We start from the raw sequence: 26348 nt of genomic DNA, 5'->3' as shown, positions 1-26348 counted from the left end.
CCAAGACGTTGCAGTGAGCTGAGATCATGCCACTGCACTCCAGCCTGGGTGACAAAGTGAGATGCGCTCTCAAAAAAAAAAAAAAAAAAAAAAAAAGATTGCGTGAAAAAAAGTTTGTGTATGTACACATATAAATCATAATAAATCATCCCATTACTGGGTATATACCCAAAGGGTTATAAATCATTCTACTATAAAGACACATGCACACATATGTTTATTGCAGCACTATTTACAATAGCAAAGACTTGGAACCAGCCCAAATGCCCATCAATGATAGACTGGATAAAGAAAATGTGGCACATATACCCCACGGAATACTATGCAGCCATAAAAAAGGATGAGTTCATGTCCTTTGCAGGGACATGGATGAAACTTGAAACCATCATTCTCAGCAAACTAACACAAGAACAGAAAACCAAACACCACATGTTCTCACTCATAAGTGGGAGTTGAACAATGAGAACACATGGATACGGGGAGGGGATCATCATACACCGGGGCCTATTGGGGGATGGAGGGTAAGGGGAGGGAGAGCATAGGACAAATACCTAATGCATGTGGGGCTTAAAGCCTAGATGATGGGTTGATGGGCGCAGCAAACCACCATGACACATGTATACCTATGTAACAAATCTGCACATTCTGCACCCGTATCCCAGAACGTAAAGTGTAATAACAATAAAAAAAATCATGGCCGGGCGTGGTGGCTCACGCCTGTAACCCCAGCACTTTGGGAGGCCAAGGTGGGTAGATCACGAGGTCAAGAGATGGAGACCATTCTGGCCAACATGGTGAAACCCCGTCTCAACTAAAAATACAAAAATTAGCTGAGTGTGGTGGTGCGTGCCTGTAGTCCCAGCTACTCGGGAGGCTGAGGCAGGAAAATCACTTGAACCCGGGAGACGGAGGTTGCAGTGAGCCAAGATCGCGCCACTGCACTCCAGCCTCACGACAGAGTGAGACTCCATCTCAAAAAAAAAAAGAAAATAATAATAATAATAACTCAAACCTCACAAACTGAGAAAAATTAATGATTACATGGTATTTAGATAATCAGATAGTAATTTACAAAAAAAAGATTTATAATTTCCATCAAAATAAATGCCCATTAAATTAAAATTTAAATTTTAAAGATAAATTTAAAAATGTAATCACTAAAATTGGTAGAAGAGAGTTGTGGGTCTTTGGGAAAATGACATCATCCTAAGATTTGAAGAAGTGAAAAGATGATTATAAAAGAAAAAAATCAGACTTGCCTACAGAGACAGTTAAAACTTCCATATAGTAATAACAACATTTAAAAGATTAAGGAGAATTTTAACCATATGGGATAAAAAGATTAAGATCTATAATATCTAAATGCATATCCAGTGCTGCAGATGAGGGCCCCAAGAGACAATGGACAAAGGACACGAATAGATTGTTTAGATGACAAGTAAAATAAAATAGAAAAAAAAAAAATTAGGGCAAAATGGCCAAACTTCCTGATCAAATAAGTGCAAATTAAAACTACAAAATAAGCCATATTTCAATTAAGAAAACATAAATTTAAATTATAATACCCAACCTGGAAATGCTTCTGGCACTCTGGCATTCATACATTATTGGTAGGGGTGTAATTTGGTAAAATAATTTGTATAAAACAATTTGGCAAAAATGTCCTTTGACATAATACCTTCATTCCATGAAATTTGTCCTAAAAGGATGTTCAAAAGGAAAAAAACAGTCATGATCACAAGCATTTTAAGCAGCACATATACTAAAATTGGAATGATACAGAGAAGATTAGCATGGCCCTTGCCCAAGGATGAAAAAATAAAAATTAAAAAAAAGTTAAAAAAAAAATGCCGTGTTAACACTGAAAAACTGGCAAGGACAGAAAGAACATGCTTACCTAAATTATCAGTGATGATTATACCTATCAAGATCACTTAATAAGGAGGAACGTGTTCAAATGTGTTAAGTGAAAAAGCGTAGCCACACCAGACCGATCTGGTTCCACTTTTATGTAAAAAGATCGAGAGCTGTTTTTCGTTTGCCATGGACCCTCAAGTCTTGTGACCTCAGCATGCCTAGATGAACCAAGCCTGCAACCACAGGAAGAACGTAAGTGCTTGGGCTGAGGAGTGGGACGAAATTAAGAAGTGGACACTGTATGGTAGGATCCAGAATCCAATCAGATTGAGCTCTGGCATTACCCCATGGCCAGATCCAGTCATTTCAAGTATCCCAGCATCACCTCATTGCAAGATCCAATCAGGTTACACCTCATTAGCGGACCCAGCCCCTAGCTTGGGGAGGAATCGCATTGAGAGCTATCCCTGGTATTCTCCTTACTTGACTTGTTGCAAGGAATAAAATCCCTTGCCAAATCCTCCTTCATTGTCATCATCGGGCTGTCACCTGTCAAGTGACTGAACCCACCCATTGTGTGGGTAAGAAAAAGATAATAGAGAATTCTGTATGTAGTACGATTCAAAGTAATTCCTGTGGTGTTTGTGAAGCTGTGAGAAAAACAGCACTTTTGTATATTGTCACTGGGGATACAAATTAGTATAATCTCTTGGGGAAAGCAATTTGCAATAGGAGTAACACATTTAAAATGTCATTCATTTGAGGATCCCACTTCTAGGAATTTATCCATTACATACACTCATACATATACACAAAGACACATGAACATAAAATGTATGGCAGAATTCTTTTTTTTTTTGAGACGGAGTCTCACTCTGTTGCCCAGGCTGGAGTGCAGTGCCATGATCTCGGTTCACTGCAACCTCAGCCTCCCAGGTTCGAACGATTCTCCTGTCTCAGCCTCCTGAGTAGCTGGGATTACAGGTGCACGTCACCACTCGCAGCTAAATTTTGTATTTTTAGCAGAGACGGGGTTTTACCATATTGGTCAGGCTGGTCTTGAACTCCTGACCTCAGGTGATCCAGCCACCTTAGCCTCACAAAGTGCTGGGATTACAGGTGTGGGCCACCGCACCCAGCCCAGAATTCTGGACACAGCAAAAAAGACTGTACAATAAAAACACCCACCAGTTGCTGACTGATCAAATAAATCACATGAGGAACCTCCAGTGGGATACTATACAGCTGTTAAAAAGAACGAGAGACAAAGTGACATGTTCTGATTTGAAACAAGTGCTAAGACGGGTTTTTAAGATTTTTTTAAAAAGGTTAGGATTCAGAATAGTGTGGATCGTGTGCCCCATTGTGTAAAAAAGACATTAACACAGAGTACTTGTAGATGCTTAGAGAATCCTTGGAAAGATACTGGTAATAGAGTGATGCTTGGGGTATAGCTGGTGGTAGTGACGAGAATGGGGAGGTCTGAACTGAGGAAACTTTTCATTCACTGTCCTTCCATTCTATTGCATGCACATGGTAAAACATTCTTTTCCAATGAAAAGAATCAACAAAGGTAGTCTGAAAATATATATATTGCAGATGAACATAGATTAGAAGGAAATAGAAAAATGTATCTGCTGAGTTAGCATGATAGAGCTGTAGGCACATGGTCACGGATTAGATCTTAACATAGAAAAATTAAATTAATGGAGAATTAGTGTAGGCAAATCACAAGTTGTTCTTTTCTTTAAAATGCTCTTTTAATGTTGCCATTGAAATAAATAAAAATTAGTGTGGGAGGAGAGATGGGGTATCTGAGGAATTAAGTGATAGAATTATAAATATATTGTTCTAAAATGAATAAACGGGAGAAGAATGAGCCACAGAGAGCTTGCAAATGGTCCAGGGAGCAAGCACTCAGCAAGAGGTGCCAGTGCGTCTGTGCCTGGTAGGGTAGCTGGCCAGGACACACTGACTCCTCTCCTTGGCAACTCAAGGGTCAGACCTAGAGAACAAGAGAGGAGAAACTAGGGTGGAGAAGTTAGAAGAAGGTCTGGTTTGCAGATCCCAAAGAAAACCAGTTCTCTGGAGAGGATGGGTGGCAGGCACAGGGTGGATGGGAGACATCTAGATCCTGTAGATCTCAAAAGAGACACCTTCCTTAGGAGGACAGGGCTAAACTCTCTACTTGTGAGATGACTACTTTCGAAATTTTGATTTTTCATGCCTGTCAGTAAAAAACGAAAATTGAGAGGCTGGGTGTGGTGGCTCATGCCTATAATCCCAACACTTTGGGAGGCTGAGGAAGGTATCCTGAGCCCAGGAGTTCAAGACCAGCCTTGGCAACATAGGGAAAACCCATCTCTAAAAAAAATGCAAAACATTAGCCAGGCCTGGTGACACACACCTGTAGTCCCAGCTACTCGTGAGGCTGAGGTGGGAGGATCACCTGAGTCCGGGAAGTTGAGGCTGCGGTAAGCCATGATCGTGCCATTGCACTCCAGCTTGGGTGACAGACACAGACCTTGTCTGAAAAAAAAAAAAATGGCCAGGTGCAGTGGCTCACGACTGTAATCCCAGTACTTTGGGAGGCCAAGGCAGGCGGATCACCTGAGGTCATGAATTAAAGACCAGCCTTACAAACATGGTGAAATCCTGTCTCTATCAAAAATACAAAAATTAGCCAGACGTGGTGGCGTGCGCCAGTAGTCCCAGCTACCTGGGAGGCTGAGGCAGAAGAATTGCTTGAACCCGGGAGGCAGAGGCTGCAGTGAGCTGAGATTGTGCCACTGTACTCCAGCCCTAGCGACGGAGCAAGACTCCATCTCAAAATAAAAAAAAAAAAAAAGGAAGAAAAGAAAATTGAACATGCACCCCCAATATAAGTGTATTTATTTATTTAATGCATACATATACTATTGTGTGAATATGTTATATGCATTATAAAACATGAAAAAGGTATTTTAAAAAGATAGTTTGGCCGAGTGCAGTGGCTCACACCTATAATCCCAGCGCTTTGGAAGGCAGAGGCAAATGGATCACCTGAGGTCAGGAGCTCGAGATCAGCCTGGCCAACATGGTGAAGCCTCATCTCTACTAAAAATACAAAAATTAGCCAGGCATGGAGGTGCATACTTGTAATCCCAGCTACTTGAGAGGCTGAGGTGGGAGGATCACTTGAACCTGGAGGCAGAGGCTGCAGTGAGCTGAGATTGCACCACTGCATTCCAGCCTGGGTGACACAGTGAGACTCTGTCTCAAAAAAAAAAAAAAAAAATATATATATATATATATATATATATATTTAACCTAAAGTGCTTAATATTTTAAAAGCTATGTAGTTAAATACACTTCAAGATTTTCAAAAACTTGGTTTAACATTTTGGGATGTGATAATCCAGAAGTATAGCTTCAAGTAATTTCATAACAAATGGGTGCTTTTTTTTGTTTTTCTTTGAGATGGAGTCTTGCTCTGTTGCCCAGGCTGGAGTGCAGTGGTGCAGTCGCAGCTCACTGCAGCCTCTGCCTCCGGATTCAAGGGATCCTCCCACCTCAGCCTTCCAAGTAGCTGGGATTACAGGGATCCACCACCACGGCCGGCTAATTTTTGTATTTTTAGTAGAGAGGGGGTTTCACCATGTTGGCCAGGCTGTTCTTGAACTCCTGACCTCAAGTAATCTGCCCACCTCAGCCTCCCAAAGTGCTGGGATTACAGGTGTGAGCCACCACACCAGGTTGGATGCTGCTTTTTTTTTTTTTTTTTTTTGAGACGGAGTCTCACTCTGTTGCTCAGGCTGGAGTGCAGTGGCGCGATCTCGGCTCACTGCATGCTCCGCCTCCTGGGTTCACGCCACTCTCCTGCCTCAGTCTCTTGAGTAGCTGGAACTACAGGCACCCACCACCATGCCCAGCTAATGTTTTTTTGTATTTTTAGTAGAGACGGAGTTTCACCCTGCTAGCCAGGATGGTCTCGATCTCCTAACCTCGTGATCCACCTGCCTCGGCCTCCGAAAGTGCTGGGATTACAGGCGTGAGCCACGGCGCCCAGCCTGGATGCTGCTTTTAACAGCTGCCATAGCTGAAGATACCTCACAAGGATACATAGATTCAAATGGAAGAAATATGTTAGTGGCATTGATTATGATTTAATCAATCATAATAGTCATTTTCCAACCCTATCCACCACCTGTGCTTTGGTTTTGGTTGAAATTGTGCATTGACTTTATCAAGTTTTTCTTGCAAACTCTGAAGCTACTGTACTTTTAATAGTTTTTAACATATAGCTCCTCTAAAATTCTTTGGAAGATTTAAAAATATAAAATTTTGCTCTCAAGATTTTAAAGGTGCATCTGAAACTTTTTGTTGGCAAATGTTAACATTTTTGTAAAAAAAAAAAGAAAAGTCATATCACTATGGAAATATTTCCTAATATCCATCTTGAAAATGCCCTTTGCATAGCATGGCTTTCTTTTGAAAAGTAGTTATTTTCTTATTTATTGTTACAACACCATCTTTACCTTGGAGAGACATGTGTTTGTCCTTGCAAAAATAGCCTCCAGGAAGGAGTCCACTGGGAACTACTGTACTTGGCTTCAGAGATAAGGTCCTCAAATTTGAATCACTTGTCTTTTTCGTAGAAGAAAAATCCCAGTCATCTTTTTTTTTTTTTTTTTTTTTTTGAGATGGAGTCTCGCTCTGTCCCCCAGGCTGGAGTGCAGTGGCGCGATCTTGGCTCACTGCAAGCTCCGCCTCCGGGTTCGTGCCATTCTCCTGCCTCAGCCTCCCGAGTAGCTGGGACTACAGGCCCCTGCCACCATGCCCAGCTAAGTTTTTGTATTTTTAGTAGAGACAGGGTTTCACTATGTTAGCCAGGATGGTCTCGATCTCCTGACCTCATGATCTGCCTGCCTCAGCCTCCCAAAATGTTGAGATTACAGGCATGAGCCACTGCGCCCAGCCCAATCCCAGTCATGTTTAAGTTCTATTACTCTAATAAATGCTTTGTTTAGAAATAAACATCAAACCTCTATGTAGTAAGATATTTTCATCATCATTCCCTGAAATAGGCCAAGAGGATGAAATGGCTGAATCAATTTCATGCTCTTAGCCTATTTTTGCAAGCTTACCTAAATTAAAAGAAAAATTTTTATTTAGATATTTAAGTTTTTACAAAATTTTCAGGGTTCATGTGATTATTTAATACATTCATATGTAAACTGAAAATAAAATTCTAAGCCCTCCAACTGACTAAGTGGACCCTGCTTCTTGGCCAAAGGGATTCCAAAGTAAACCTGAGAAACTGGTTCAGGTCATGACAGGCAAAAAGGTGTAGGACATGCCTCATTATATTCTCTTCCCTTAGGAATTCAGGCACAACAGACCAGCGTTAACATCAAGATAGAGACTTCAAGACAGACAAAACAGACGCTTTGTAGCAGTAAGACACCAGATGCTGACCTGACTCTAGTATAGCATCACATGACAGACAGCAGGCGCTGAAAGAAATTGAAGCATTTTATTTCAAAATATATCTCTTTAACATATTTTGAAACAGCCCTGCAAAGCTGTCTCTTGTGGGGAAAATCTACATTCTATAAAGGATCCCCTTCCTTTCCCAGGTCTTTTGCTGATCCAGGAGAGATTTAACTAAGAGTCTAGCACCTTTTACAGTCTGATAAGAGACATCTGCCACCTATTCATTTTTTTTTTTTTTTGAGATGGAGTTTTGCTCTTGTTGCCTAGGCTGGAGTGCAGTGGCATGATCTTAGCTCACTGAAACCTCTGCCTCCTGGGTTCAAATGATTCTCTCACCTCAACCTCCTGAGTAGCTGGGATTATAGGCGCCTGCCACCATGTCCAGTTCATTTTTTTGTATTTTTAGTAGAGACGGGGTTTCATCAGGTAGGCCAGGCTAGTCTCAAACTCCTGATCTCAGGTGATCCACCCACTTAAGCTTCCCAAAGTGTAGAGATTATAGGCATGAGCCACCGCCCCCGGCTTTGCCATCTATTCTCTCCGAAGCCTGCTACCTGGAGGCTTCATCTACATAGGAAGAACTTTGGCCTCCACAACCCCCTATCTTAACCCATACACTCCTTTCTATTGATTCCAGGTCTTTTTTTCTTTCGTTCTTTCTTTCTTTTTTTTTTTTTTTAGATGGAGTCTTGCTGTCACCCAGGCAGGAGTGCGGTGGCACAATCTTGGCTCACTGCAACCTCTGACTCCCAGGTTCAAGCGATTCTTGTGCCTCAGCCTCCCAAGTTGCTGGGATTACAGGCACCCATCACCTCGCTTGGCTGTTTTTTTTTTCAGTAGAGACGAGGTTTCACCATGTTGGCCTGGCTGGTCTCGAACTCCTGACCTCAGGTGATCCACCCGCCTGGCCTCCCAAAGTGCTGGGATTACACGCGTAAGCCACCACACCAGGGCTAATTCCATGTCTTTAGATAATAACTCTTTCAACCAATTGTCAATCAGAAAATCTTTGAATCCACCTTTGACCTGGAAGGCTGTCCCCATATTGATTGATGTCTGCTTGTAACTTCTGTCCCCTTAAAAGATGTAAAATCAGGCTGTAACCTACCTACCTTGGGTACATGTTTTCAGGACCTTTTGAGATTATGTCTCAGGCCTTGGTCACTCATATTTGGCTCAGAATAAAACTCTAAATATTTTACAAAGTTTGACTCTCTTCATCAACATATAATTTATAAAACTCAAATCAGTGTAATTGAGAGATCCTGAATTCCTTTTTATTCTAGTTAAAGCTACTGTTACCTGATATAATTTTCCCATAAACCATTGTTTTAACTAACAAAGGCATTGAATTTTGAAAAATACATCTTTTCTGCTACCTCTTTCTTTTAGTGACCTCACAAATAAATAGGTCTATTTCATTATTGAAACAGACATAAGCAAATATTCTTTTTTAAAAATCTTTTTTATTTAAAAAAGTTTTTACAAAAATAGAGATGGGGTTTCACCACGTTGACTTGGCTGGTATCAAACTCTTGGGCTCAAGTGATCTGCCCACCTTGGCCTCCCAAAGTGCTCGGATTACAGGCGTGAGCCACCGTGCCTGGCCAGAATCAAGCAAATACTCTTAATTGGAACATGTGCGAAACAGCAGTACTTAAGTCCAACTTCACAGCATATCTCCCCCACTACACTGTTTCTTTGAAACTTCAGCAATATTTCTGTGCATCTTCCACATCTGTGGATCTGTGCATCGGAATTTGCTGACAAAACCGTGCGTTTTATTTTGCAGCTATACTGTTTTCCATGTATTATTTTAGCTATTTTGACCACATCAGGAAGACTGTTTTTCTATTGGTATGTAGCTTTTTACCTTAAGCAATTATGTTTTTAAAAACCCTCAAAACAGGCTCTTAAATATTCAGTTTACTAAAATCCTGGACTAGATTTAGTAATGTGTAATTTTAAACACTGCTAAAACATTTTAAACTATTTGTATTCACGTTGTTAATATTTAGATTTTTTTTTTTTTTTTTTTTTTTGAGATGGAGTCTCGCTCTGTTGCCCAGGCTGGAGTGCAGTGGTGCGATCTCCCCTCACTGCAAGCTCCGCCTCCCGGGTTCACGCCATTCTCCTGCCTCAGCCTCCCGAGTAGCTGGGACTATAGACGCCTGCCACCATGCCTGGCTAATTTTTTTTGTATTTTTAGTAGAGACAGGGTTTCACCATGTTAGCCAGGATAGTCTCGATCTCCTGACCTCATGATCCACCTGCCTTGGCCTCCCAAAGTGCTGGGATTACAGGCGTGAGCCACTGCACCCGGCCGTGAATACTTAGATTTTAAATATCTTGCTAATTATGATGGTCTCATATCATCAAGTATTACCATAAGGCACAATCTATGCTTAGGATGAGGTTTTTCTTTAATGCTAGTGGTTGTAAGTTTATATTTCACATAGTCTCCTGATGAATTTTATGTTTTTGTCTGACTTCTCAGTCTACATAGATTGTCACTGTTTTACTTCATAATTAGCACATGGTAGCAGGAAGAAAAGTGTTAACCCAGTCATTTCCTATTGTTTGCTTACACCTGCATTAATTGTAGTATTTTTAGGCCAGGAGCAGTGGCTCACTCCTGTAATACCAGCACTTCGGGAGGCTGGGGTAGGAGGATCCCTTGAGGCCAAGAATTTGAGAACAGCCTGGACAACACAGTGAGACCCTCATCTCTGTATATTAAAAATAAAAATAAGACATTTCTTTAGTTTTTCTGCCCATTTGGTAAAGGTTAACTCAGTTAAAACAAAATAATTTAATCCGTAAACCCACTTCATCAGGTGAGCCTACATAAACTCCAGTCCCTTGACATAAGCCCAAAGTGGATTAAACAGGCCAGGCACCATGGTTCACACCTCTCAGCTACTCGAGAGGCTGAGATAGGTGGATTGCTTGAGTCCAGGAGTTCAAGGCTGCAGTGAGCTTTGATTGTGTCACTGCACTTCAGCCTGGGGGACAGAAAAAAAAAGAGGGTTGTATATTAACCAGTGAGGGGGCCTTTGTGGACCTTCTCCCCTTCCCTCAGCATATGTCATGCACTACAAAGAAAATGGGACTCTCTGATATTCGATTGAACAAGGAAGCCAGTGTCAATCCATATCTAAATTATTGGTCAAACTCAATTTTTTTTTTAACGATAAAAAATTTCTTGGGATACTGATAATTTTTCCTCTTACCCATGGATCTTCTCAGGCTTCTCACCTTAGCAACCACCATTCTAGAGCATGAACCATTTTCTGGTGACTTCTATGTAAGTTCTTTCTGCCCATTCCACTGGTTCAGATGAGGACTTCACATGAGTGGATATCTGGACTAAATAAAACCCTTGAGTCAGGGAAAAACCCAGACTTGCCATGGAATTTCACAGAGACCTGTACTTAACAGAGCTTGAATTTTTATTTATTTATTTATTTATTTTTTGAGACAGAGTCTCACTCTCTTGCCCAGACTGGAGTGCAGTGGCACGATCTCAGCTCACTGCAACTTCCACCTCTTGGGTTCAAGCAATTTGCCTGCCTCAGCCTCCCAAGTAGCTGGGATTACAGGCACGCACCACCACGCCCAGCTAAATTTTGTATTTTTAGTAGAGACGGGGTTTCACCGTGTTGGCCAGGTTGGTCTCCAACTCCTGACCTCAAGTGATCCACCTGCCTTGGCCTCCAAAAGTGCTGAGATTACAGGCATGAGCCACCATGCCTGGCTAGAGCTTGAAATTTTAAGGCTATCCACTCCCCTCGACTCCATAATAGTTCAGGCCTCCTTTCAGGAATATTTGTGAAGATACATTTGTGATTCCCAAGGTCAAAAGTTTCTTAATAAATCCCAGCCCCATTTAAACTGATCAACCTTATAGTCCGGCCTAAGGGCTGGGGAGACATGCACTTCAGCTATGGAACTAGCCCAGCCTTCCTCCCCAAAAGGAAATGGCTAAATTTAAGTCAAAGAGACACTACACATGATAGAATCATCTTTCCTTTGGTGAACAAAGAGCCCTGAGGGATGAGTCAGCTGTTATACCATCACTGCAGCCCTGGCATCCAAGTTTCTGTGACTCAAAGATAAGAGATCCACACAGTTCAACATTGTTGCTCCATACAATTCAACATTTGTTATTCCAAGTTATCAAAAAAGCCACTAGTAAGGCCAGGTCTGTAACACCAGCACTTTGGGAGGCCGAGGTGGGTGGATCACTTGAGGTCAGGAGTTCAAGACCAGCCTGGCCAACATGGTGAAGCCCTGTCTTTACTAAAAATACAAAAAATTAGCCAGGCATGGTGTGCACCTGTAGTCCCAGCTGCTTTGGAGCTAGAGGCAGAAGAATCGCTTGAACCCGGGAGGCGGAGGTTGAGCCAACCAAGATCGTGCCATTGTGCTCTGTCCAGCCTAGGCGACAGCAAGACTCTGTCTCAAAAAATTAAAAAATAAAAAGGCCACTAGTATCAGAGCTTCAGAACATTTTAAACAAACTCTCATCCTCAAAATCTTCGGAGAAAGATCACATCTCAAAGAAGAATCCCATGAAGAAATCTATATAACTGTTTAAAAGCTTTGTTTCATTTTACATTGTACAAGAGTTATATATTTGGGTCCTTAAATAGCAGATATTGCTGTCCTCCAGCAAGAGGTCACCTTTTGATATTGGTGCCCTCCAACACCAGAAGATGCGAGCACAAGTCTGTTCATTTCTGTACTTGGCAAACCCAGGTGGAACGCGAGTGAAGTTCACAGGAACGGCTCACCTGCGCATTGCAGTTGGTTACCTGCCTCTGCTTCCACAGTAACTAAGAGGCGGCCAAGGACCAAAACAGGTGCCAAAGCCTGAAGTTCAAAAATCTCTGGAGGCGGCCAGGCGCGGTGGCTCACGCCTGTAATCCCAGCACTTTGGGAGGCCAAGGCGGGCGGATCACAAGGTCAGGAGATCGAGACCATCCTGGGTAACACAGTGAAACCCCGTCTCTACTAAAAAAAATACAAAAATTTAGCAAGGCGTGATGGTGGGCACCTGTAGTCCCAGCTACTCGGGAGGCTGAGGCAGGAGAATTGCATAGACCCAGGAGGCGGAGCTTGCAGTGAGTGGAGATCACGCCACTGCACTCCAGCCTGGGCGACAGAGCAAGACTCCATCTCAAAAAAAAAAAAAAAAAAAATCTCTGGAGAAGAAAAAAAAAAAAGCCATTTGAGGGCATTTGGTGCTCAAAACGAGAGAATAAAAATGTTCATAACGTATTTAGTACCTGGACACAAAAGATAAAGTAGAAGTCAGGATTGCTGAAAATGGCCCAGGGGGTGCCTATAGATAGAAGGGTATGAAGTTGGACCAGTAACACTATAACCACACTGAGATGCTTTTATCTTTCTTCTCTGTATGGTTTACAATTACCATTACAATTCCCGAAAGTAGTGCTAAGAGTTTAAAATCAAGTGTCTTACATGGGTATTTGGGTTTTCCATCTTCCATGGCTCAAGTTAATCACCCAGGGGCTGTGCTGCCCCCATTCAGAAAGGTTGTGACCAGGGTACCAGAGGAGGAGCAGGTCACTGGGATAAAATTAAAGAGCATCTCTGGATCTGGCTGGCTCTGAAACCTCCATCATCTTTAAATGATGGAAAGTCGCTCCTTTTATGGAATCTCTTCCCTCATAAAAACAAGTGGACCCTGAAAAGCAGCAGTGCATGTGGCTTTCAACAATGATCTGTGGGCTGCGACGGAGGGTGTGGCCACGTTTGCCAGTTTTCTGAAAGAACTCACCCCACTGGCCATTGTAGTGTTGGAAATTGTCTTGCTGCTCACGCTTTCCTTAAAAGGCTTCTGATTCCAGAACAGAGTTAGAGAAACTGGGGACAAATAACTCCCCTCTGTCATCCATCATGAAGAGCTTAGCACAGGCGGATTTCTCAGATCAGCTCCTCATTCATTAGTGCGACGCCTGAGGGCTGAGGCTGTGTGTATGAAGGGACTCGAATGGGGCACCTCCCAGGGCCACAGGAAAAAACACCAGTCACAGAGAGGAAAGGATAGCTCAGATGTTGCCATTCAAGAGAGAGCTCTGAAGGCCGAAAACATCAGCCAAACAGCACGGCGGTGAAACACACACACACACAGCCTGTGAATAATAAACTGGACTGCGGCTCCCAGCACTTTCTCTCACTGTGCTCGATTTCAACCACAAGATGGCAGGCGATGGCCCTCAGATCCTCACAGCTTGTCAGATGGCACTCCCAAGAGGTGAGGAAAGCAAGCTCCCACTGTCCTCTCCAATGGCCATCGCCACACTCTTAGGAGGCAGCTATAAGCTACGCTCTTGTTGAGATGGAAGGTTCTAGATGTAACTATTCATTTTCAGAACAGGTAAAAACATAGATTTTCTATGTTTTTATGTAAATAATAAACTGTTAAAAAACCATCCTAATTTCATTAGTTATTTTTATTATTTTTTTTTTTGAGATGGAGTCTTGCTCTGTTGCCCAGGCTGGAGTGCAGTGGTGTGATCTCGGCTCACTGCAACCTCCGCCTCCTGGTTCAAGCGATTCTCCTGCCTCAGCCTCCTGAGTAGCAGGGACTACAGGTGTGTGTGCCACCATGCCCAGCTAATTTTTTGTATTTTTAGTAGAGATGGAGTTTCACTATGTTGGCCAGGCTGGTCTCAAACTCCTGACCTCAAGTGATCCACCCGCCTCGGCCTCCCCAAGTGCTGGCATTACAGGCATGAGCCACTGTGCCCAGCCTCATTAGTTGTTATTTATGATGTTAAAGAAAACATTCTAGAATTTGAGTCAGAGGGCATGAATTCTAGGCGTCGCTCTTCTCTAAGATGATACTTGAACCCAGGAAACCACCTCCTGAAGCCTCAGTTTCCACCTTGGTACAGTGAGAAAACAGGACTTGGATGAACCCTGGGATACCTTCCAGAAACCAAGTCCCGGAGTGAAACAGCACATGGAGACAGCAGTCTGAAAGGAATGAAGCGGGTCACGAACAAACAGTCCGTAATGCTTCATTTACACTTCATCCTTGGGGAATGGGCTGTTCCACATGGCAGGTTTTCCACATAATTGAATTTTAAATGCTGAAACTTGTTTTTGTTTTAACTGGTAAGGGAAATCTTTCTAAAGTGTATTACATGCTTCTCTGGCTTTTTAAACAGCAAGCTGAGTATAATTTCACCTTTCCTTAATGTCTCTAAGTCATGATGATGATGACCTCTTACTATATATCCAGTCCTGCATAGAGCATCGGGCACCTTTGGGCATATTCAGGTAGGCAGGACTCTTTTGCTAAATGGCCCCAGAGACTATAGTATCAAGCTACAATTGGCAATTCTTTCTCTCTATCATCTCCTGCCTACATCACTACCTGCAGTCGTTTCTCCAAGTAACACCTTCTAGCAGCCTCTTGACACTGTTTAAAATCTGCTATAATCCAGACAGAATTCAAGGTTGCCATGGGTAACCAGAGCCTAAGCTTGCAACAACCCTAAATTTAATTTTACATGCAAGTTCAAGGCAGCAGGTACTGTGCTGAAGGTGACTTCTGACCAGGGCTGACATTCCACTGGTCCTCACAGCATGTCATACTTCTGTACCAATTGGCCTGTCGCCCTGAGCCCCCCAGCCCCCTCCTGCCAGCCCAGCATCCTGGCCCCTCTTCTAGGACCACACAGACTTCTCACACTCCTGCAACTCAAAGGTGCCGTCGGGCCCTGCAGGCTCCGGGACCCGGTTCTTGCATGCACCAGCATCCCTTCCAAATGGTGGGTCCCCATGCCACGCCACTCGCTCAATATTGGAATGGACCCCAGTGTCTGGACCAAAGATTATTCTTTGTCTTCGCTGTGGAGTGAACAGGCAGAGTTTGAGGCTCTTCTCTCTCCCTCAAACTCAAAGGGCTTTTCTCAGGTGCACACTGTGCTCTGGGTCCAGGTTGCCTGAGGCTGACTGGGTGGGGTGTTACAAGTTACCTCTGGCTGAACATCTACCATGTGCCAGATGCTGTATTCAGTACATTAGGTAAATAATCTGTCATCCACTCAACAACCCTTTTAGGGAAATAGCAGCAACAGCCTGTGGCTGAGGTCACCTGCCCCCATCACACAGCCAATAAGTGGGTCCAGAAGCCAGACCCACCTCTCTCCGAGGCCCGTGTTCTTTGCACTGTGCTCTGCTCACGTTTACTAATGTACAAAGATGGCCGGGTTGGTGGCTCATGCCTGTAATCCCAGCACCTTGGGAGGCTGAGACGGGTGGATCACCTGAGGTCAGAGGTTCAAGACCAGTCTGGCCAACATGGTGAAACCCCGTCTCTACTAAAAATACAAAAAATTAGCCAGGCGTAGTGGCAGGCACTTGCAATCCCAGCTACTCGGGAGGCTGAGGCAGCAGAAACCCTTAAACCCGGGAGGCGGAGGTTGCAGTGAGTCGAGATCGCACCATTGCACTCCAGCCTGGGCAACAAGAGTGAAACTCCATTTAAAAAAAAAAAAAAAAAAAAGACGCCCAAAGTTTACATTCTGCAAAAATGCGTTTTAAGTGAAAAGACTTTTACTTTTCAGAAAAGACATTTGTTTCTGTTTTGGTGTGTGGGTTTTGTTTTAATTAATTCCATATTTTGCGACCAATTTGGAACAATCTGTCCTTAGGGAACAGATCTGGTTTACTTATAGAAAGCTAGGGAGTGACTGGCATTACAAAGTATTCCCTTGTAGGAATGAATCTAGAAAACCTTCCCAGTTCTCCCTGCACCAAACAAGTAAGTAGAACATTCCAGAAGGTCCCCAGAGTGGATGTGATAGAGCTCACAAACAAAAACTTTCCTCCATGAGTTATCAGCTATGCCTTCAAGATGGGGCACGTGACATCAAACACCACGAATACCTCCCCTTCCCAGAAAGTTCTCTAGAAGTTCCCACCAGGAGAAAGCTGCTAACACTCAAAAGAATGAAGGCTTCCCAGGATTACTAGGGATCAGGAGTGCCAGCCAGTGAAAAGGTACGAATCAGGAACAGGGTCTGTAATTTGGAGGCAGTCACAGGTTTAGGCTCTAAACCAGGTCTGGAGTACAGAAGTTCTGTCAAACCCATGGCCTTGAATTTTTTGTTCTTTCTCAAAGAACGGACATTCCAAATCGACCCTAAACTAATTTTTGAAATAAGCAAATCATGACCTTATCTTCCACATATTGTAACTGCTCCTTTCACACTTAACACACACATGGTTCTCAGAGTGTCCTCATCAAAAAACATCCACAGTGCTCTAAAGTGTCCAGTGTCAGGGAGGAAATCATCCAAAAGATGGACTCCTATAAGGTGACAGGGACAAAATGTCACCTGTACTAGTAGTTTTCTAGGGCGACCACAAACCAAGAGGCTTAAGCAACAGGGATTTACTGTGTCACAGTTCTAGAGGTGAGATGCTGGAGCTCAAGGTGTCAGCTGAGCCAAGCTCCCCTAGTTTGGAGCGGCTAGGAAAGGGTTTGTACCAAGCCTCTCTCCCAGCTTCTGGTCGTTCCTTGGCTTTCAGCAGCATAACTCCAATCACACATGGTGTTACTCCTGTGTTGAGTCTGTGTCCGAATTTGCCCTTTTTATAAAGACAACAGTTATCCTGGAATAGGGGCCAACCTACTCCGGTAGAATCACTTGAAGCCAGTTCCATTGCAGGAACCAATTATTCCTGCAATGACCCTATTTCTAAATAAGGTCATATTCTGGGGGCTAGGACTTCAACATATGAATTTTGGGGGGACATAATTCAACCCATAACATCATCTAAGGTAGTTTTGAATTCAAAATCAAACTCCAGACAGGGAGCAGAAGAGACTGCAAGAGAGTACCTCACATGACACCTATATATGCTAGTGTGGACCATTTATCACGCTGGGAGGTAAGTTGGTGTGTTGACCCCTGAAACCCACTGCTTACAAGTAAGAGTGAACAGGCAACCATCAACCGGGGAACCATTTGCTGGGAGGCAGAGAGGTACACTGGGGTCTGTACAGAACTCTAATTTCTACTTACCACTTTTTAAGACAAAACTCACATAGGTAGGTGGGAAAATTTAGCACTGAAGGAAACAGTCAGTCACAAAGAGTGATAAGGAACATCTTGAGAACATTCAAAACACTTTCAACTCCCTACTACCTAAATTGCAAAGTGCTTCTAGTCCCGAAGCTCTGGCTAGAGCTAAGTTTGCCAAAAGGAGTCTATATTACAATTGGGCTTCCTTTTATTTATTTTGAGACAGAGTCTTGCTCTGTTGCCCAGGCTGGAGTGCAATGGCAGCACAATCTAGGCTCACTGCAACATCCACCTCCTGGGTTCAAGTGATTCTCCTGCCTAAGCCTCCCAAGTAGCTGGGATTACAGGCAGGCACCACCACACCTGGCTAATTTTTTGTATTTTTAGTAGAGGCAGGGTTTCGCCATGTTGGCCAGGCTGGTCTCAAACTCCTGACTTCAGGTGACCAACCCGCCTCAGCCTCCCAAAGTGCTGGGATTATAGGCATGAGCCACCACGCCTGGCCAGGCTTCCTTGTATAAGATGAGGCAGGGGGCTTGTTTTCCTTGTCAGTTTGTGCAGGTAGAAAAGAAACCTTATAGTTTGTTCTTCATACGTCATTTTCTTCCCTGGTGTCTGTGATTATACTGAGGAGGTATTTTGTGAAGATGTAAACCATCCATGAAATTATGCACCAGATCACACAAGGACCAAAGTACAGATCTGGTGCAGAAGTTGAGGTAGTATCGCACAAGGACCAAAGTACAGATCTGGTGCAGAAGTTGAGGTCGTACAACGCAGTGGTTAGGAATACAGACAATGGAGCCAGAAGGACTTGGGTTCAAATCTAGTTTTGCCTCTTACTTAGGTGACCGTGAGCAAGTGATATTCAGCCAAGGTTTCTCATCAAAGGCTGTCCTTTATGGAATTGTGGTCGCTATTAAATGAGACAGTGGCTGGCAGACAACCTCTACGGTAGAAACTGCTCAATAAATGGTACTTCTTGTGATTATTCAAGAGAACTAGGGAGTGAAAAATCAAGCTAGTCTGTCTTGTTAACTCCTTGATTGTTATGAGGCAATAGGAGCCCAGGACTTGAGGATTCCTTGCCTCATTACTTGATTCAATTTCAAGCTCTCTTTCATGAAGACCAAGCAATAGGTCTTGGCCTTCCCTTTCTCCTACCACTACATCTCAGTGGCTTCAGGATACACCCTCTTTCACCTGGCTTTTCATCGTCTAGCACACACACGGCTGCATCAACACAGAAAGGAACTTCAAAGCCATGACTGCTGACCACTAAATGAGATTTTACTTCCTCAGCTGTGGAAGGTTTCCAGAAGCCCAGCGTTTTCATTGTATGTTCTTATTTTCTGTATCCTTTTTTTTTTGGAGGCAGGGTCTTGCTGTGTTGCCCAGGCTGGAGTACAGTGGTACAAACATGGCTCACTGCAGCCTCAACCTCCTGGACTTAAGCAATCCTCCCACCTCAGCCTCTCAAGTAGCTGGGACTACAGGTGTGCACCACTATGCCCAGCTAATTAAAAATTTTTTTTTTTGTAGAGATGGGGACTTGCCATGTTGCCCAGGCTGGTCTTGAACCCCTGGGCTCAAGCAATCTTCCCATCTCGGCCTCCCAAAGTGCTGAAATTACAGGCGTGAGCTACCTTGCCCCTATTTTCTGTATTCTTGATGCTCTGACATTTGGAGTCTTGAACATCGACAGGCTGCCCCTCCCAGGAGTGGCTGATTCCTAGAAATAGCAAAGGACTCCCTTGTGAGTAGAGCTTTAACATACAAACCAACCAACCCAGAGCCATACCCAATTATCTCCTTTATCAAACTCACACACCAAGCCAATATTCTCCCTGCCTCAAATCACTCCAGGGCCAGATACCTGGACAACTAAGGACCATATAGTCCGGAGCCTACTGAAATTATTCAAACTATCCAATCCTAAGCACACTCAGCCACCTACCCTGCCTCCTCTGTTCCTTCCCATGAAAACCTCAATAAAGCCTATGGAGCTGGGTGCAGTGGCTCACACCTGTAATCCTAACACTTTTGGAGGCTAAGATGGGAGGATCACTTGAGGCCAGGAGTTTGAGGCCAGCCTGGGCAACACAGTAAGATACCATCTCTACAAAAAAAAAAAAAAAAAAAAAGCCAGATACAGTGGTGCACACCTGTAGACATAGTTAGTAGAGAGGCTAAGGTGGGAGGATCCTTTGAGCCCAAGAGTTCAAGGCTGCAGTGAACTATGATTGTGGCTCTGCACTCCAGCCTGAGTGATAAGAGTAAGATGCTGTCTGTAACAAAAAAATAAAAAAGAAAATAAAATAAAGGCTCTGGGCCATGCTCTCCTCTCTCTTCTCTGCCTCCTCACTGACCCCTGCACTTCCCTGTGTAGCCCTGTGTGGTGTGGCGTGCCTCCTGTTTCTACAGATCTGAGACTTTGTGACAGTCATTTCCATGTGTGCATCTTTTACCATACCTGATTAAAACAAATCTCAGGTATGTTATGGAACAGCCACTTGTAACAATTACAAATCCCACTGGTCTATTTGCTGACATTTTCTCCTATTCCTATTTCCTAAGCTCCTCAGCTTCAGCTCTTTGAGTCCAGATACTAACAGGCCACACCCATCCAAGCATCTCTTTCAGAGTGCCCAGAAGTGGATTGGTGCAGTGGTGCACCGAATAGGACATTTGGCTGGGAGTCAGAGACGGAGCCTGAGCCTCGGCTCTGCCAGTTATCACTGTGGCATCCCAGGAACACCACTAAACCTCTATGGGCTTCTGGAACAATAACACTAGCCCAGATAGATAAAAAAGTGTTTCACAGATTCACCCCTAGTATTTTAGCATAGGCAGCTACAGTGAACCTCCCTCCCACCCCAATACCACCATCCCAACAAACTTACCCAGGGTCTCAAAGCTAGTTGCTAGAAGACCTTGGAGAGAACCTGGAATCCCAAACCCAGTCCACTGCTCCCTCCATCACGCCACATGTGATCCTTCTTCAGAGCTTCAATAAAGATTCTAGTTCTATGTTCCACCTCCTGTCATGACCCTGGCCCATCACCTTCTATTCTTCTTCATCTCTTTTCTTTGCAAAACTGGGCATCATCCTATCACTCCCCCAACAAGTAAATGAAAACATCAAGGAATCCTCCACTGGAAGCTGGAAAGTCATCTCATCCCAGGGGTAGATAGGTTTTTAGAGGCTGGGAAAGAAAACTTTGCCTCCTAAAGACTCCAGCAACCTCCCAAACACTCTCCATTATGGTAGTAATGATGATATTAATACATATAGACTACTACTTACTAGACATAGTGCTAAGCCCTTTGTATGTACTATTTAATCATTTAGTTATTGGCATCAATAGTCTTATGATTCCCATTTCACAGATGGGGAATCTGAGGCTAAGAGGTACAATTTTCCCAAGATCAACCAGCTAGTAAAGGGAACCCAAGGAGGCAGCCCCAGTTATGTTCTGGAGCTGGAGCTCCTGACTACTTCATCCTCCTGCTGGATGTCCCCTCCCTGATCTTCCTTCTACCTCTCTATCCAAATCAGCTTCTTTCCAACTAGATAGCTGCAAATGGTAGGGGCTCTTAGGGACTACTTTCAAAGGACTATCTCCAACTCCATGGCAATCTCCACTTCTAACCCTGGACCCAGCCTCCAGGAACCTGAGTTATTTTTCAACTCCTTGCAGCATCTTGAGCCTGGTGGTGGTCAGCCTTGCTCCTTTTCTGAGAACAATCTCTAATCCCAAATAAAATCATTTCATCCCTCCTTGAAAATGAGTGGCTTTTCCCAGTAGCGGCCAGTCAGGCACCTAGCCATTGGCTAAAAGCATCTCTGCAGTTGAAGGGGCAAACCAAAGGAAATACTGGTGAGAGTGTCTACTGCATAAGTCCTCACACCTGTGAGCCAGCTCTGTGCTACGTCCTTTCCATGTACTGGATCATTTGAATTTGGACCATGTTGTATGTGCCCAGTGACTACTTCTTGTTGACCCTCCACATCCAATCTCCATTCTTTTCCACCCTGCACTTTGCACCAGGGCACTGACACATATAGACAAATCAATGGACTCCCCTTCCCCTGGCTTCTGGCTGGTTTCCACTGATGGGAGGCTCTGACACTGGAGGGAGGATGAAGATTAAGGTCAAGGTATTTCTGCTCTGGTTGTCTCCTTGCAGAGTCTCCTTGGATGAGCTGTCTCCATCATCCAAAGGCAACTACATTTCTCAAGGTGGCCTTCTCTCCATGATTCTCTCCTTCTAGGACATAGGAGCCTTACTCCCAGAAGCCCCTAAAAGCTTGACAAAATTCATGGATCTCACTCAGAATATCCTCAAATTCTTTCCCAGTCTCTTTCCTATATACCTATCATTAAAACCCTGATGCGTAGTGAAGGGTTAACTCACCAGGGGTGGGGTATTGAGACCATGTGCATTCCAAAGAAAGGACTGGCTCCTGGGAGATAAGATCTACCCCCTTAGAATATCCCGCTTGACAAGAGTGTCTTTGTGTACCTGGGGGTATTTGGCCTTGCCAGAGAGTTTATGCTAAGAATGTGACTTACGGTGGAAGACTTGGGTCACGTGGCATTAGTTTGACCTCTGGAGGGACTGGAGAGGAGTAGCCAAAGTCAACCACACAGGTGCTCCATGCTTATATGACCCACCCCCAAGAAAAACCTTGGACACCAAGATTTGAGTGAGTGTCCCTGGTTGGCGTCAAACATCATTGCTGGGAGAACTGAGCACCGTCTGCAAAACTCCACTGGGAGACACAACTGGAAGCTTGTGCCTGGTCTCCACGGACTCTACTCTCTGTGTCTTTTACATTTGCTGATGTTTATCTGTGTCCTTTCGGTGTAATGAACTGAAACTAGAAATATGACAGCTTTTCTGAGTTTGTGAGTCCTAGTTAATCACTGAACCTGAGAATGGTCTTGAGGCCCTTGGGGTCTTGTTCCCTGATTCACCTGGGAAACACCAAGACAGTCCAATAACTTAATATGGTGGTGGGTGGTCATGTGAGTAGAAAACAGAAATATGCTCGAGAGTATTCGATGCATTCAGATAAGATCAAAGTGGATCTTCCAGGGTGGGGCTTCTGGACTGTGAGTCTGGGAGCCTCATGGTTTCTGGGACTAAGGTGATATGGGACAGGCAGATGAAAACACATCCAAGACCCAACCTTTGGTGCTCCAGTTGAAGATGTGATGCTGCGTTGAATGGATGAGGGGGTTTAAATGAGACATTTCTTATGCCATCAGCTTCTTATTGGCAGGATTCATAAACCTCTGCAGCTGCAGATCTGGGAACCACTGGGTTCCCGTGTCCAGCCCCTGGGCCAGCAGGCATTCCCCCAACTTACCTGGCCCCACTGACATCAACTCCAACCATCAGCTGCCCATTCAGTGACAGGATCTCATCCCGCAGTCGGACCTTCCCACTCTTCCCTGCTGGGCTGTTCTTCCTCAGCTCTGTCACCCAGATGCAGCCCACATCCAGCACAGGACCCTGGTGGGTTTTCCTCTTCTTGCCCCCCCTGCGCTTTTCACCATAGTCCCCGAAAACAGGGATGTTCCCAAAACTCAGGCCCACAGTCTCTGTGTCCCCCAGCTCCTTGGTGAGGTACACAGTACAGATCTCCATTTCAGGGGGACTATGATCAGGTGGGACCGTACTCTCATCCACAGCAAAGTTCAGCTGGATGTACTCCTGCAGCTTCTGGATGGCCGCCTGGCAGAGCCGCTGCTCCGGCCCATCCCCACCTTCCCGCAGGCTGTTCTGCAGCCACTGGTAGAGGAGGGGGAGGTGCAACACGGCATTGTCCTGGGTGATGGGCATGGTGCTCACTCCCAGACACCAGCATCATGAGAGGTCTTGCTCCTGGGGGCCGGACCCCACAGGGCCCCATGTCCCCTGGGGTCCCTGGCCATCATCAGCTTTGCCTGTGTTCATGTTCAGGCTGGCAGATGAGCCTAGGGACACCTACTCGAGACTATGCTGTTTGCCTTGGCAGGAGGAAGCTAGGACCCGATTAGAACAACTGTGGAACAATGGTGCTGGAGTGCTCAATGAGGGAAGGAAGGAAGTGTCTAACAAGTCCCTGCCAGGTTCATTTCACAGCAGGACCCATGCAAATGACACAGGAATGGAGGATCCCTCCAGCAGTGGCCGTGTGTCCTTCCCTGGGCTCATTCACACCTGGGAGAGGAAGAGGAAAAAACAAAAAGCTCCAGTTACAACAGTGAGCCTTCTCACCTAGAAAACATAGCCTCCTGTGTTACAGAAGGACCACGTGTACTTTTCAGGCACCAAGCACAAACCCAGAAGCTAATGCTTCCCCATTCCCCCGTGTGGCTACCTCCATGCTGTATGGACACTCCCTTCTCTCAGACAGACGCCTCTGGAACACTGGCCTTCTCCAGGAAGTTTCTTAGATCAGCAGAGAAACCAGATGACTTGTGCCAAGACAACCCCCACCAACATACTATCAAACTCACACCCAACCAGGAGGCTGTGTGACAAGACCCCATGGAAGGCTGTGGAAGGATCTGCATATATTTAAAATCTTACACTCCTAGAAAATGAAAATCTATGTTGATTTGCCTTGGTCAGCCCAGCTGTACACACAGGAAGGCTCTCCATTCCAGAAATCTGTTCTGACAACACTACCCAGAGAAGAAAGATCCGATCAACACCATGGAGAGATCCCGCCTCCGTCCCAGGGCAACACAATTCCTAAACTTCGCCATCCTGCAGATTCAGAGGGAAGTCCGGCTCTTTGCAGCCCAGGTTTTAGTATCCTCTCTCCATTTCCTTTGGTAAATGGTTAAAACTGACTTATTTTCAGGCCAACCTAAAAGCCATCCCCTCCAGAGAAATGTTTCTCCAAATGCCTGGGTGAGAAGACAGGTGCCTTCTTTGCCTTGCTTTTAAACACATTGAATACAGTGGTGACACCAGTCAGCAGACAGCAGGACCAGCGGCTCCCACCAGAGCTAAAGCCTCACACTCCCTCTGAATTCTGCACGGTGCCTGGTACATATTAGGTCCCCAGTGAAAGGTTAATTCAATTCTACTGCCAACTCGCCTTCTCCACCAAAGAAAAATTTCACCTCCATTCTCCATAAACATAGAAAAGTGATCCCTTTCACGCTCTTCTCTGAACTTCACTTTCTCCCGGAGAAAGTCAATATAAACCGTGCCATCTAAGGTGGAAAACATTCTCCAGCCTTCTCAGGAAGTGATTTAACAAGGAATAATAATGCGTGGGAGAGGTGTCAGAAGCCATGTCAATAATAAATGACCTTATTACTCAGTAACCAAAAAGAAATTTCCAATATAGCATACTTTGAGTTTCCAAAGAACTTGAGTGCCAGCTATTAATTGGTTCCAAATAAATCAAAAGTTTAGCAAATATCATCTATATAATCACATGGTTGTTAAAAGAAATGCAAGGCTGGGCGCGGTGGCTCACGCCTGTAATCCCAGCACTTTGGGAGGGTGAGGCGGGAGGATCCCAAGGTCAGGAGTTCGAGACCAGTCTGGCCAACATGGTGAAACCCTATCTCTACTAAAAATACAAAAATTAGCTCGGTGTGGTGGCAGGCACCTATAATCCCAGGTGCCTGTAATCCCAGACAGGATTTCACCATGTTGGCCAGGCTGGTCACTGTCTTATTCATCAATATATTCACTACTCCAGCACAGCACCTACCACATCGTAGACTCCCAATAATTTGTAAGACATTTTTAAAAGACCCTTTACATTACAATTTTAACAGCTTGTGATTCAGGATGTTAGTCACAGTTGAGATGGCTCCATACATATAAAAACAGTAAATATCAGGCTGGGCGCAGTGGCTCACGCCTGTAATCCCAGCACTTTGGGAGGCCGAGGCGGGCGGATCACAAGGTCAGGATATCGAGACCATCCTGGCTAACACAGTGAAAACCCGTCTCTACTGAAAAAAAAAAAAAAAAAAAAAAAATCAGCCGGATGTGGTGGCGGGCGCCTGTGGTGCCAGCTACTCGGGAGTCTGAGGCAGGAGAACGGCGTGAACCCGGGAGGCGGAGCTTGCAGTGAGCCCAGATCTCGCCACTGCACTCCAGCCTGGGCGACAGAGCCAGACTCCGTCTCAAAAAAAAAACAAAAAACAAACAAACAAAAAAACTGTAAATATCTTGGGCAGGATGCTCTTTAAATAAGTCTGATTGAGGAAAACGAAACTGAAGAGTAGTAGGAAATGTTTTCCTGGTGTCAATTTGCACCCATTTGATTTATTCAGCAAGTATTTATCGAACATTTATCAAGTCCTTGAACTTGGCACTGGTTACATACCAGCAATAAGGCAAATTCCTTGCCCTGTAGGAATTCATACTCTAGTGGGGAGATACATAAATAAATGGAAATTAGTGTGTAATAGGTCTACGATAACACTCCCCTGCCCCTCCCCTCCCGTTTCGTGGGGGTGGTCCAGAGCTTGACATCTCACCCAAGCTGGGACAATCAGGGTTCTTCCCCGAGACCTCAGTACTGCGACTCTGAAAGAGTCCTAGTTTCTACCGTGTGGCAGGAGTCATAGCTTTTGAACTAACCAACTTTTGAACGATTCTATCTCCTGTGTGGATTGAGTAGCAAAGAAAGTCATTCTAAGAAATAGAAGCTGATCGGTGGTGGGCAGAGGCGCAGGACCGGGAGAGAGCGCCCCCTGGGTTCCCCACAGCTTTCCCGTCCTCACTTTCCGCCATCCTGGACGGGGCTGCATTGCTGCCCTCGCCCTAACCTGAAAGCCAGCATCGATCCTTATAATAAATTACATTGTAAAATTTTGACGACTTTAAAATGAAAGAAAAAAGGTAAAGCAAAATGAAACTAAACAAAACTTTAAATGAAAATAAACTTTACCTTGAGTTGTTTTCCACTGTTTGCAA

General features: G+C 44.5%; 1 protein-coding gene and 1 pseudogene across 2 annotated transcripts in view; one reads left to right on the top strand and one right to left on the bottom strand.

Annotated features, from left to right (window-relative positions):
* Positions 1-26348, bottom strand: part of PDZD2 (PDZ domain containing 2) — a 468191-nt gene that overhangs the window by 287109 nt on the left and 154734 nt on the right. For both annotated transcript variants that reach the window (XM_024246854.2, XM_054555451.2), the window contains one exon: positions 22780-23615. In XM_024246854.2, the coding sequence (XP_024102622.2) occupies positions 22780-23255 (476 nt within the window). In that variant the 5' untranslated portion in view covers positions 23256-23615. The remainder of the gene's footprint in view (positions 1-22779; positions 23616-26348) is intronic.
* Positions 1742-1838, top strand: LOC112133569 (U6 spliceosomal RNA; annotated as a pseudogene).

The sequence above is a fragment of the Pongo abelii genome, chromosome 4 (genome assembly GCF_028885655.2).
Source record: "Pongo abelii isolate AG06213 chromosome 4, NHGRI_mPonAbe1-v2.0_pri, whole genome shotgun sequence".
Classification (NCBI taxonomy): Eukaryota; Metazoa; Chordata; class Mammalia; order Primates; family Hominidae; genus Pongo; species Pongo abelii.
This window is presented reverse-complemented; position numbering and strand designations above follow the sequence as displayed.